We start from the raw sequence: 13343 nt of genomic DNA, 5'->3' as shown, positions 1-13343 counted from the left end.
GATTTGTTATAGAACAGTATGTAGTGGAATTATTTACAAACTGTTGGTACTTGCCAAGTTCTGCCTCTGCATTTTTTCTTTTACTTCTTCTAGGGAATTGCTAACAGCCTACATTTTTAGAAGGGTGATTCAATGAAAATTAGCAAGAGTTTAATTTGTGTTCTCTCTTTCTACTGGGTTACTGGTAGTGCTTTTTAAAAAGTGGAATTTTGAATTTCATGCAGTTTATTGTTTCTCTTTTACTAGAAGAAAGTATTCAGGTAATTGAATTGAAGCCTTCACATGTTTCTTATTTCCTTGAGTCATACACTGTGCAATACCAGCTGACGTCTTGCCTTGTGTTGCACTTGGGCATTCAAGACCAATGGCATTTATTAGCTCAAGGCAAGTTGCTCAGTTTCCTAACTATGAGCTTAATTGGGAAGGAGAGGAAGAATGAAAGTGGGGCAAAGGAGGTTTGTCTTATTTGGCATCATTGTGAGATTTTTGGATGCGAATACGTGTGTGTCAAATCTTAAATTGTGTTGGAGGTTGCAAGGTTTACTTGATTTGATTTCAGTTGGGATTGGGGACTAACATAGTTATAGGTTGATTGGTAAGTTAATGGTTATCTTGAATATACAGGGAGTCATTGGATGCATCAGGTTAATATCTTGGAGCAGATAAAACTGTGGTTTTCTTTTGCAAGAGAAAGAAGGAAAAGACGTCGGCTGAAATTTGCTGCATCTAAATAGTAACTGGTCTGTTTCGCCTCCGCTATTTTTTTTGTATGGCTGCTGGACCATTCACACTTGTATTTTCCAAGGCTGAGGATGTTGCTTTTGATTTCATTTTGGTGTGTTCAAATTTTTTAGAAGGCCTTTTCCTATTATTTTGTATGATGGGATTGCAACTTGTTATTGTTGGGATTTCCTTGCTTATTTTGGTTTGCTTGCTTTATTTTCCAGTACATGTTTTCTTAGTAGTCATGTAAGTTTTTTGGTTTTGCCTTCTTATTCTACTCCGTGGTTTTTTTTTGGATGTCACTGTCATATGGCATGCTCTCAGTGATATCTGTATGGATAGTACTGAATTGTTGTCATCACTGAGTGTTTGGAATATGTGGTAGATTTCAGTATATCTTGCATACTTTACACTTTTTGAAAAGATTTGTTCATAAACAGCCATTATTTACTACAGAAGGCAAAGGAACAATTGGTTTAACCACAGTTCTTTCATTGAGTGACAACAGGCAATTCATAAATTTGATTTGTATAACATGATAATTATTCTTCCTAAATGTGTAGGACAGATCAGAAAAAAAGTCTTCTTTCTATTGATACATTTGTATAGGCCCCAATTGTGGCTCATACAAAGAGTTTGCTTTTAGGAACTGTTGATTCAAGTCATTTTCTTTTGTGTACTGTGTATAGGTGTGAGCCATTCATCATTTTACTTGAATTAATAAGTGTGTTTTAGTGTTACTCTGTTATAGCAGAATTTTTTTTGATCCATTTTCTTGAACTGTTGCGTTTTTCTCTTCAGTGAAACTTCAATGGCAAAGTGTCTTGTGCTATTATTTCCAAACCAACTGTCAAAATATATGCATACTCACCATCAGTATTTAGAAAAGAAAAGCAAAGAACTGCAGATGTTGGAGATCTGAAACATAGTGGGCCTGGCAGCATCCGTGGAGAGAGGCATTAATGTTTCAAGTCCAGTATGACCCTCCTTCAGAACTGATGTTGCCAGACATGTCAACTTTCCCTGCACACTCTGCCAATGTTTAGAACATATGTTTTGCAAGATCTCTCTAGCTTTTGATGATCATATATTGGGCATGTGCTCAGAAGGCATGACTTCAAGGAACATCGTACATTTATCAGCAGCTCAAAATCATTATGCTCGATACCTTTACCTGAATTGGAAATAAACAAGGAAATTTGAAGATTCACTTCATGATTTCATTTTGTCTCATTTTGTGTTTGAAATGTTCAAATACTGTTTATTTTGAATGTCACTGTTTCTTTTTTGCTCCATCAACCATAGTGGTAGCAGTCCTTGCCATCCACAAGATGCACTACAGCAACTTTCTGAGCCTTGTTTGGACTCTGCTGCTTAAAAGGACAAGAACAACAGATCTTTAATAACCACTATCTGCAAGCTCCATCCAAGGTGTGCACTATTTGACTTGCAGCTATATCAACATTCTTTCACTGATGCTGAATTAAAAACCATTAATTCTTTAACAGCCTTGTATGTTACCATGTGGATTTCAGCCATCATTATCATCTTGAGGGCAGTTAGAGATGGGCAACCAATTCTGTCTCTGCATTTAAAATAATATTTTTTTAAAAATATAGTCCATCTCTTGCTCCCTGGGTCATTTTCTTGAGCCCTATGCTATGCAAGTTAAATTTGGAGCAAGATTAAACATTAAAATGATTTACAAACTTCTCATCAATATTCCTTCACACTGTTAATTACACCAGTAAGTACCCACCTGTCTGCAGTTATTATTATCCTTAACTTGCTGTCCATGTCTCTCTCTCTCATTCGTGTGTGCCTGTTAAATTCAGAATTGGAAATCTTGGAGCTGCTTCAACTCCTCAAGACATACCACATTTTTAGTTCTCAACTCATTCATTCTTGGGGGTTAAAATTCCTCCCTTAGATTTTCAGGAGTCTGTACAAATTATAATTTAGCACCATTTGCAGAACTAATGCTCATATCTAAAGTGTTGGAAGTTACAAGCATAAAGTCTCCCACAAGATGCCAGGTGGATTGCTCTATTGAACCACCTGTCTTTGCACACCTGCATCTGTAAACAGAAGTGACCAAAGTTTGCTCAGTGGATGATTTAGAGCGTGCGGAGGCTTCAAGTCACAATTTGGTTTGTAACCGAAGGCTTGTTAAAATAAAACTATGAAATAGGGGTAAAGAAGAGCTGAGAGGTTAAATTTGCTCAAGATGCTTGTTAGATCTCAGCTGTAGAGTGGTATGGTGTTTTTGGTGTCATAGTACATGATGAATTTGAATACATCGGGGTGGGTGCAAAAGAAGTTTACAATCATGATCAGACACTTAAGATATGAAGAGAAATTGGGACTGTTTTCATTTGAGAGAGAAGGCCAAGAACTTTAACATGTTCAAAATCACGAATGGTAAGGAAAAACTGTTCCTTCTTGTAAACCGATCGAGAACTAGAAGGCATAATTTTAAAGTGATTTGTAAGATAAGCAAAGATGAGGTGAGAAAATACCATTTCAGCAAGTAATTAAGGTATGGAATACGTTGCCTAAGAGTGCTAGAGATAGGTTCAGTTTTGGCTTTCAAGGCAGCTTTGGATGGTTACTTGAATAGAAAAGACATTCAGGGTTACAGGAACAGAGGAGATTGGTGCCAAGTTGAAATGATCAGAGAGGTACTGCAGACACAATGAGTCAAATGGCCTTATCCTGCCCTGTAACAATTCCTGTGATCTTGTCTTGGTGGGTCATTCTTTACCTACACTCCAGTTGTAGCATGTGCTGTCAGCCAGAAAAATCTAATCGATAGCAGCGTGATGAGAGCAGCCAAACTATACTTGTGGACTGTTCGGTGATGTAAGGTAAGGCATGTATGTTTTGATATCATTTATTTTAGAGTTTACATTTTGCACCACTAGCATTTAGATTTTGATCTGTTTACATGAGGGGGTTTAATGGCTAACTTGAAACTATTTCTGGAGACTTTTTTTTAAAGAACTAGTATGAGAGGGGAAAGACCCTGGTGTGTTAATAGGGATTTGTTTGTTTTGGGAGACATTTGAGCAGGTAGAATAAACATTGACGAGGAAGAATTTAGTTCTGGGGGGATAAACCCATAGTTGGAAAACTTTTATTTTTCAAAAATAAAGATAGCATTGTGTTTTTACTGTCAAATCTTTTCACAATTTTAAGTCAACTATCCAACAACACGATTGGTGAAGTTGCTTAACATGATCTATGTTAGTAGACAGCTAAATGTAGAACTGGTATCCTTTTCCATAGCTGCTTGCTAACATGTATCATAAGGCTATAGGGCATTGAGTGTACTTTCTCTTAATTTTTGTCCGTGACTTGTTGATCCTTGCACCCTAGCACTGATAAAGATGACCTTCCAGAGGATTTTAGAATTAGATTTTACTCTGTCATTTTGTGCGGTTCTCATTTGATTGTCCCTAACGATTTTTCCGATTTTGCCTCCATGCAATCTAGTGGCCCCATCACCAATGCACAAATAGCTAAAGAAATGTGCATCCAATGAGGATCTGAGAAATTTAGGTGTAATTGATACATACACTCAGACAGGATTAGCACTAGTTCCTTAACGTTATAGACATCAGGTGCCAAAAGATTGTTCTCATGAACTTTTAATGAGTTGACCTCCCATGTCTGTACAGTTACTACCATGTCAAAAAAGTGTATGTCTGGTGCATTTTTAAAAAAACAATTGAATACTACTCTTCTTCCCCCCCCGCCCCAACCTCAGCTTGTCAACTAAAGATGCTTAATAATGCTTCTCTGTCTCCCTTCATTCTGAAACTGTTGCTCCATTAATGTGGCTTACCCAGGCAGTCAAGTCTGCATGAGCTGGAATCTTATCCCTTTTCGCTTCAGTTTTACTAGCACTCATTCTTCTCAACCTCCAGTAGCATAGTACCTTCAGCCTCATCTCCATCATATTTCTGTGCATCATAAACTTAGAGTTTGAAGCTTCCATAGTTTTATATCAACCCTGAGCTGCTTCAAAACATTTTTCTTAATCCCATTTTTCTTTGCTACAGTTATGATGTTTGTAAAATTGATTTTTTTAATGATTTAAGGTAAATTGAGACTGTAGTTTTAGATGTAGGGTAGAGAAAAGATTTGCTGATGCCATCTTTGGAAAGAGAATCAGCGTGAATGTCAAATTGGAGTCGAAACTTTACCACTGTTTCTTTCATGATAGATACTGTCAGATCTGCTGAGTTTCTCCAGCACTTGGTTTTTATTTCCATTCTAGAGCATCTGCAGTACTTTGCTTGTATTTGATTAAGGCTGAGTAGTTTAGTTCTTCGAGACCAGTGCTGTTTTTTTAAAAGTTGTCAACTGTAAGCTGAACTTTCTCTTTAAAAGTTGTTGGTCTCTATGGGATTGCAATATGATTTTGTGACTTCAGTTCATGATTTTATCACATTTAATGCTCGGTTTCTTCAATATTTTTCTTGCTGTTCTCTTTCATTTTGCACTCCACACACTGCCCTTTGTCAGGATACAGGGAGATCTTTTCAGCTACCTCCAGACCTATTCCCTGCCTTACTTTAGTAATGTTCATTTATGTGCCCCCACCAAGGACCATTTATTGCTCCTTCTGAGTAATTTTTAGGCTTTTTGAGGATGATTTGCTGATCGTGAAAATTCAGTAGCAGGCTAGTAACAGTGCAGTATTCATTTTCCCTACTGCTCATGGAAAGCAGGTTCTCAGACTTGTGATCTCTGTAATCATTGGTTGGATTGATAGAGTCATAGAGTTATGTAGAACGGAAATAGACTCTTCAGTTAACTTGTCCATGCCGACCAAATATCCTAAATTGATGTGGTCCCATTTGCCAGTATTTGGCCCATACCCCGCTGAACCCTTCCTATGCATGTACCCATCCAGATGCCTTTTAAATGGTGTAATTTTAACTGCCTCCACTACTTCCTGTTGCAGCTCGTTCCATACGTGCACTTCTCTCTGCATGAAAAGGTTGCCCCTCGGGTCCCTTCTAAATTTTTCCCTACTCATCTTAAACCTATGCCCCCTAGTCATGGACTCGCCCATTCTAGGAATTAGACCTTGGTTATTCACCCTACCTATGCCCATCATAATTTTATAAACCTATATAAGGCCACCACTCAGTCTTTGACACTCCAGGGAAAAACACTCCAGCCTATTCAGCCTCTGTCGATAGCTCAAACCCTGTAATCCTGGCAACATCCTTATAAATCTTCTCTAAACCCTTTTCAAACTTAACATCTTTTCTCTATATTTCCTTAACATAACTAAACTGATCTAGCCTACTTCTTCCCAGAATCTCTCCTTGACAACATACTTGTCAAAATGAACTGGCCCATCTTTGGCAAGCTGCAGGATTCCTGCCTGTTGTGTTGACTGCCCTTCAAATCCAGAATTTCTTTGCTTCAAAGGCTCTAAATTTAGATGGAAAAATTTATCCTATGATATTGATGTCATCTCTATGATGCCTGTTAATATTGGCAGTGGAAAAATTTGCTTAAGAGTGGTATGATTGTGTTTTTAAGCAACACCTTACCTTGTTAATTGCATGTTACAATTTCTTGGATGCTGACCACTAACTAAAGTTAAAGTGTGTTGTACCTGATCTGCAACCCCATTGGATGAACATGAGAAATTTATTTTAAAAATGTAGCCATAGATATTATGAGATTTTCAGGTGATCTACTGTGGAAATTTTGGTCTTGGTTATGGCAGTCTTAATGCAGTTTTTCTAACCAAAATGTGAATAGTCAGCCTTTTCACCATCGATTCTTTTGTGGTTCATATGTGTGGCTTGTCGGTGAAGTGGAAGGAAATTTGATTACTTACTGTATGATACGGTCTTTCCTATTCTTTAACCATAGTTTATTCTTCACAGGTATCGTTCTGTCTCTTCTACATCAATCTTCCACATTCTCCAATTTCTCACTTTATATATAGACTTTTAAAAATGTGATTTCTAGCTATTTTTCACTTTACATATGACCATGAGAAATATCTTGTTACTGTTAATCTTAAGAGTTCTTAGAACTTCTCTTTCTCCCATTTGTGTTAGATGTACCATGGTCCAAGTGGTATGTAAATTTCAGGGAATATGGATGCTTATCCAAAGTAGTTCAAGTAACATTTTGACTTGTGTGGTTATTTTTGAGGAATGGCCATGTTTGAATTTCTAACTTCTCTAATTTACATTTGTAGAGACCAGCCATCTCCCCCAGTAGCTTTTTGAAAGCTTCTTCTCCTCCATGGTTTAACCCAGGAGCCCAACAGGACTGTTCAGAATACTTAAAATATCTGTTGGACAGGTTAGTTGAAGAGTTGAAATGTAAATTTAAGGTTGGCGGGGAGAGGGGATGACAGGGGTGGTAGCTGTTGTTCAGTTTTCTATGTCACATGTATCTGGTCTGTACTCATTGATCCGCGATAACTGTTCATTATTGACTTATCTATCATGACGTGGCTCCTCTGCTGTTGGTGCAAACTTGCGTGTTCAGCACAGCCAATTCCAATGTTACGGCTGTTGTTTATTTGTCCACTGACACAAGAAACGTTGATCCCCTCTCATTTCATTCATTGTTACTCAGGCACTACATCCAACTTCCTGCCTCAGTTTTTTCCAGATGCAACTCTGGTTGTGGTTGAACATCTTCACAGGCACTAATTTCTTTCTAATCGGCAGATATAGCAATTGCTCCCAATTATTAAAGGCAGGTCAAGACTTCTCAATATCCATAGGCAAATGCTATCACCTTTGGTAGAGATGAATGTTCTCAGTTCCCACAGCTATATGGATGGCCCTCTCATCATTACTATTTAATGTGCACTGTGGGGTGATCTTCTGACTCTGTTTATCACGTTTTAATTCTGGGTGTTAGAAATAAATTGTAAATTTATTGTAGATTGTGATACTGTTCCAATGTTTTTAGTAAAGCTTAATGTTGTTTGCTTAATATTATGGAATCTTGTGGCTTTATTCTCTTGGTAAGTTCTCCGAATCTCTCGCTCTTTGCCTGCTTTGAAAATATAAATTCTGGTTCTTAGCCAGCTCAAAATACAAATTTGAAATATGTTCTGGGATCACAACATGCAGTTTGGAATGAAGCAAAATTCAGAACATGTGTTGAAAAATAATTTTATTCCTTTCTCAGGCTCTTCACAATAATTTTACATGTAAGGCTTTATTCCAGTGCTTCTCTTCCATTTTATATCATAAAATAGTATAAACCCTTCCCTCAGTCACAGTACCAGTCTACCTGTCAAATTTCTTGTTCACTTTGGCCAGCTTGAAAATCTTGCTCTCAGTTGACGAAACAGTAGGCATATGCTGTTATGTTGCTTCTATGGAAATGTCAGTTGTGTTCAGGAAAATTTAAGTCTACCTGTGGGCATTAATATAACTTGCTGTCCTTAAAAGAGCTTCAGCAGGCCACCTACAAGGAGTAATGTGTTAGTAAGAAGAGCATGTGTAAAGTGTAGCAATAGGAAGTGACCCCAATTTATAGCATCAAGCTAGTCAGTGCTTCTTACTTTCAACCTATGTTCAGTTTGCCACAGTTCGTTTTGAGGGGGGAGTCTTTTGCAGGAAGGGGAGTATTAAGCTGCGTAACCCCCACAATTGTGAGAATTGGGGAACTTTTATGAAATAGTTGTGGAGTAGAAGGGTTTTTTTTTGTGTTTCTCTGTCTACCATATTTGTACTACCATTTACTAAAAGCTTTTCCTAGTGTCTTAACTTTAGGCATTAGCTACAGATCCCCTTTTTTGGAGCAGTGGACGTTTTGAGGATATTTTTATTTAATCATTCATGTGATTAGGGTGTCACTGGCTAAGGCAGCATTTATTCCCATCCCTAATTGTCCAGAGAGCAGTTAAGAGTTGACCACATTGCTGTGGCTCTGGAATCACATGTAGGCCAGACCAAATGAGAGTGGCATTTTCCTTTCTTAAAGGACATTAGCGAACTAGATGGGTTTCACGGTCATCATTAGACCTTAATTCCAGATTTTTTTTTTGTTGAATTCAGATTCCACCATCTGCCATGGTAAGATTTGAACCTAAGTCCCAGAACATTATCTGGGTCTCTGGATTAACAGTTCAGCAATAATACTAGAAGGCCATCGCCTCCCCTTGTGTACGAAAGAGAAAAGAAATGATTTTCCTTGCAAACGTAGTGTGCATTTCAAGTGTTCTTTTCATTTTCATTTCCAATTGTGCTGTCTTTTTTTTGGTTTTCTGCATAACTTTCTCCCCATTCCTTGATCTTTATTGGTCTCCTTTGATTACATACCGATGATATCTCTTCTTTCATCGTTGCTTCACGTTCCCCAACCTGACTAAAATTGCTAGTTGCTGAACATATAGCGCTCTTGAAAAGTAGCAACTGAAGTATAATGCTTCTTTCTACCCAGACTGACTGGTCCTAGGAGAGCTGCAGGGTCCCCAAGTGGAAAAGGGACCACGTTGTGACTTCAACACTTCACATGCATTTCCCAGACTCTAGCCTGCGCTGCATTTGCTGCTCACAATGTGGTCTCCTCTACATTGGGGAAATGAAGCGTAGACTTGGTGACCACTTCGCAGAACATCTACATTCTGCTCGCAAAAAAGATGCTGAACTATCTGTTGTCTGCCACTTTTATACACCACCCTGCCCCCTGGCCAACATCTCTGCCTCTGGCTTGCTGCAGTGTTCCAGCAAGCTGGAGGAACAACACCCCATTTTCCGCTTGGGGACACTAGAGCCGTCCGGACTCCATATTGAGTTCAATAATTTTAGGGCCTAAACTCCAGTTTTCCAGCCCCGTACCCCACACACCAGGCCTTGTTATCACATAGCCTGCCATTACGCACCCCCTATTGTTAGTCACTAACAGTCCCCGTTAACAACTGTTCACCCTTCCAGCCTGATTGTTAGCAACTCCTTTGTCTGTCCAACTATCTTTCGCTCTCTTTGAGCTCTATCCTACCGTTTACTCCCTATTTTCTGCATATAAACTGACATTTTCGCAGTCACCAGTTCTGAGGAAGGGTCACTGGACCGGAAACGTTAACTCTATTTTTTCCTTCACAGATGCTGCCGGACCTACTAAGCTTTTCCAGTAACTTTTTTTTTGTGCCACCTTCACTATCCTATCTACCTGCAACTGAGATAATCTAGGCCTGAAACGTCACCCTTCCCGCTCCTATGATGCTGCTTGGCCTTATTTTGTTCATCCAGCTGTGCACCTTGTTACCTGCAACTCCACTTTTAAGGAACTATGAACCTGGACACCAAGGTCTCTTTGCTCAGCCACACTCCCCAGGACCTTTATCATTAAGTGGGCAGGTGATAGCCAAGTGGTATTATTGCTGGACTGTTAATCCAGAGACCCAAATAATGTTCTGTGGATGCAGGTTCGAATCCCACCATGGCAGATGGTGGAATTAAGAATCCAATGATGACCATGAATCTGCTGTTGATTGTTGGAAAAACCAATCTGGTTCACTAATGTCCTTTCGGGAAGGAAAGCGCCATCCTTACCTGGTCTGGCCTACGTATGACTCCAGACCCACAGCAATATGGTTGACTCTGAACCACCGTCTGGGTAATAAATGCTGCCTAGCCAGCGACACCCTCATCCTGCTAATAAATAAAATAAAAAGTATAAGTCCTGCACTGATTTGCCTATCCAAAATGCAGCACCTCTCGTTCATCTAAATTAAACTCTATCTGCCACTCATTAGCTCAATGGCCCACCTGATTAAGATTCCGTTGTACTTTCAGGTAACCTTGGCTGCCCACTACACTCCAATTCTGGTGTTAGCTGCAAACTTAATTACTACACCTCCTATATTCACATCTGAATCATTTACATAAATGTCAAAAAGCAATGGACTCAGCACTGATACTTGCGGTACATGGCTGGTCACAGGCTTCCAATCTGTAAAGCAACCTTCCACCACCACCCTCCGTCTTCTACCTTTGAGCCAGTTCTGTATCCAAATGGCTAGTTCTCCCTGTATTCTGTGTGATCTAACCTTGCTAATCAGTCTACCATGAATAGCCTTAGCAAATGCGTTACTGAAGTCCAAATAGATCATATCCACCACTCTGGCCTCATCAGTCCTCTTCATTTCTCTTTACCATACTTGATTCTAAGAGGACAGATCTTAGTGTTTTATGTAAATGTAGAGGCTATTTGCAGACATTGTCCGTGGGAAGTTCGGATACAGGTTGATGTGGCCAAAGTTTCATGACTGCAGAGTGTGTGCAGTGTTGATAAAGTAAACAGCGCAATATGCCAGTTTAATAAAAAGTATTGCCTGCTTAGCTCTCCCCATAAAAATAGTAGTTTTCAGATTTTCTGAGCAAAGTGAGAAGTATCCCACTCCCCAATGAGTATCTGCTGCTCAGAATCCCATTCATTATGAGAGAGGATGACCCTCTAAACTATCTTGGAATACTGCAGACCAATCTTATTTTGAGTTGGTGGTGACCTAGTGGTATTATCACTGGATGATTAATCCAAAAATTCAGCTAATGTTTTGGAGACCCACGTCCAAATCCCACCATAGCAGATGGTGGAATTTCAATTCAGTTAAAAAAATCTTGAATTTAGAATTTATTGATGACCATGAAGTCTTTGTTGTTTGTCCATAAAACCTATCTTGCTTACTAATGTCCTTTTAGGAAAGGAAATCTGCCTTCCTCATTTGGTTTCAACATGTGACCTAGATTCAAGGCAATGTGGTTGACTCTCAACTGCACTCTGAAGTAGCGTAGCAAGGCACTCAATTTATCAATCGTTACAAAGTCTCAAAAAGAAATGAAACCAAATGGGCCACCTGACATCAATGTAGGCATCAGAAAAGACTGTGGTAGAAACCCTGCGAAGTCCCCCTTCCTAACATCTGGGGGCTAGTGTCAAAATTGAGAGACCTGTTTCACAGATTAGTCAAGCAATAGGCAAATATAGTCATACCCTCAGAATCATGCTTTGCAGACAATGTCCCAAACACCACCATCCCCATCCCTGGATATGTCCTGGACGAAAGGACATACCCAGAAGCATTGGAGATCTAGAGGTATGCAGACATGAGGGGGTTGTCCTGGGAGTTCTCAACGTTGATTCTGGACTCTATGAAGTCTCATGGCATCAGGTTAGACTTTGGCCGAGGAAACCTCCTGCTGATTATGTGATGAATCAGTATTCCTCCATGCTGAACAACACTTGAAGAAGCACTGAGGGTAGCAAGGGTGCAAAATATAATTAGGTGGGGGATTGGCTGGGTAGCTATGCTGTTGATTGAGTGGGTCAGTTCCTAAAGAACATAGCTTCTGGAATGGGTCTCCGGCAGGTGGTGAGGGAACTGACCACAAGAATATGCTTGACCTCAGCCTCACCAACCTGTCTGCTGCAGATGCATCTGTCTGTGACAGTATTGGCCGAGTGACCGCTGCACAGCCTTTGTGTACATAAAGTTCTGCCTTCACATTGACAATACCCTTCATTGTATGCTGTGGCACGAGTACTATCACTGTGCTAAATGGGACAGACTTTGAATGGATCTAGTAACTCAAACCTGGGCATTCATGAGACACTGTGGGCCATGAACAGCAAAATTAAATGCCACAATCTGCAAGCTCATTGCCTGGTATATCCCCCACTCCGTCATTGCCATCAAGCCAGGGGATCAACCTTAGTTCAGTGAACAGTGCAGGAGGCCATGCCATGAGCAAGAGCAGACATACTCAAATATGAGGTGTCAACCTGGTGAAGATGCAAAACAGTACTACTTGTGTATCAAACAGCAGGAGCAGTAAGTGATAGACAGAGCTATCTGATCCCGCAACCAATGGGTCAGATCTTCATCCTTCCACATCAAGTCTAGTATGGTGATGGACAGTTAAACAACTAACTAGAAGTGGAGGCTGCACAATTATCCCCATTCTCGATGATGGAAAAGGTGCAGAACATAAGGCTGAAGCATCCGCAGCAAAATTCAGCCAGCAGTGCTAAACAGATGATCCATCTCGACCTTCTCCAGTGGTCCCCCACATCATAGATAACAGTCTTTAATCAATTCCATTCTCTCCTTGTGATGTCAAGAAACAACTGGTGGCACTGGATACTGCAAAGACTATGGGCCTTGACAATATCCTGGCAAGAGTACTGAAGACGTGCTCTAGAACTTGACACTCCACTGGACAAGTTGTTCCAGTACAGCACCAGTGCTAGCATAAACCTAACAATATGGAAAATTGCCCAGTTATTATGTCCTGTGCACAAAAAGCAGGACACATCCAACCTGGCCAGTTACCACCTTATCAATATACTTGTAATCATTTAGAAAAGTGATGGAATGTGTATCGAGCAGCACTTCATCAGCAATAATCTGCTCAGTAATTCCTGGTTTGGGTTCTACCAGGCCCACTCAGCTCCTGAGCTCATTACAACTTTAGCTCAAACATGAACAAAAAAGCTGAATTCCGGAGTTGTGGGGAGAGTGACAGCTCTTGACATCAAGGCCACTTTCAACTGAGTGTGGCATCAAGGCGCCCTGGTAAAACTGGAATCAACGAATATTGGGGGCAAACTCTGCT

General features: G+C 39.9%; 1 protein-coding gene across 4 annotated transcripts in view; it reads left to right on the top strand.

The window, feature by feature from the left end:
- Positions 1-13343, top strand: part of LOC125453626 (ubiquitin carboxyl-terminal hydrolase 35-like) — an 85685-nt gene that overhangs the window by 51662 nt on the left and 20680 nt on the right. For all 4 annotated transcript variants that reach the window (XM_048533409.2, XM_048533410.2, XM_048533411.2 and 1 more), the window contains one exon: positions 6959-7065. In XM_048533409.2, coding sequence (XP_048389366.2) covers positions 6959-7065 — 107 coding nt within the window. The remainder of the gene's footprint in view (positions 1-6958; positions 7066-13343) is intronic.

Source organism: Stegostoma tigrinum, chromosome 6, assembly GCF_030684315.1.
Source record: "Stegostoma tigrinum isolate sSteTig4 chromosome 6, sSteTig4.hap1, whole genome shotgun sequence".
Lineage (NCBI taxonomy): Eukaryota > Metazoa > Chordata > Chondrichthyes > Orectolobiformes > Stegostomatidae > Stegostoma > Stegostoma tigrinum.
This window is presented reverse-complemented; position numbering and strand designations above follow the sequence as displayed.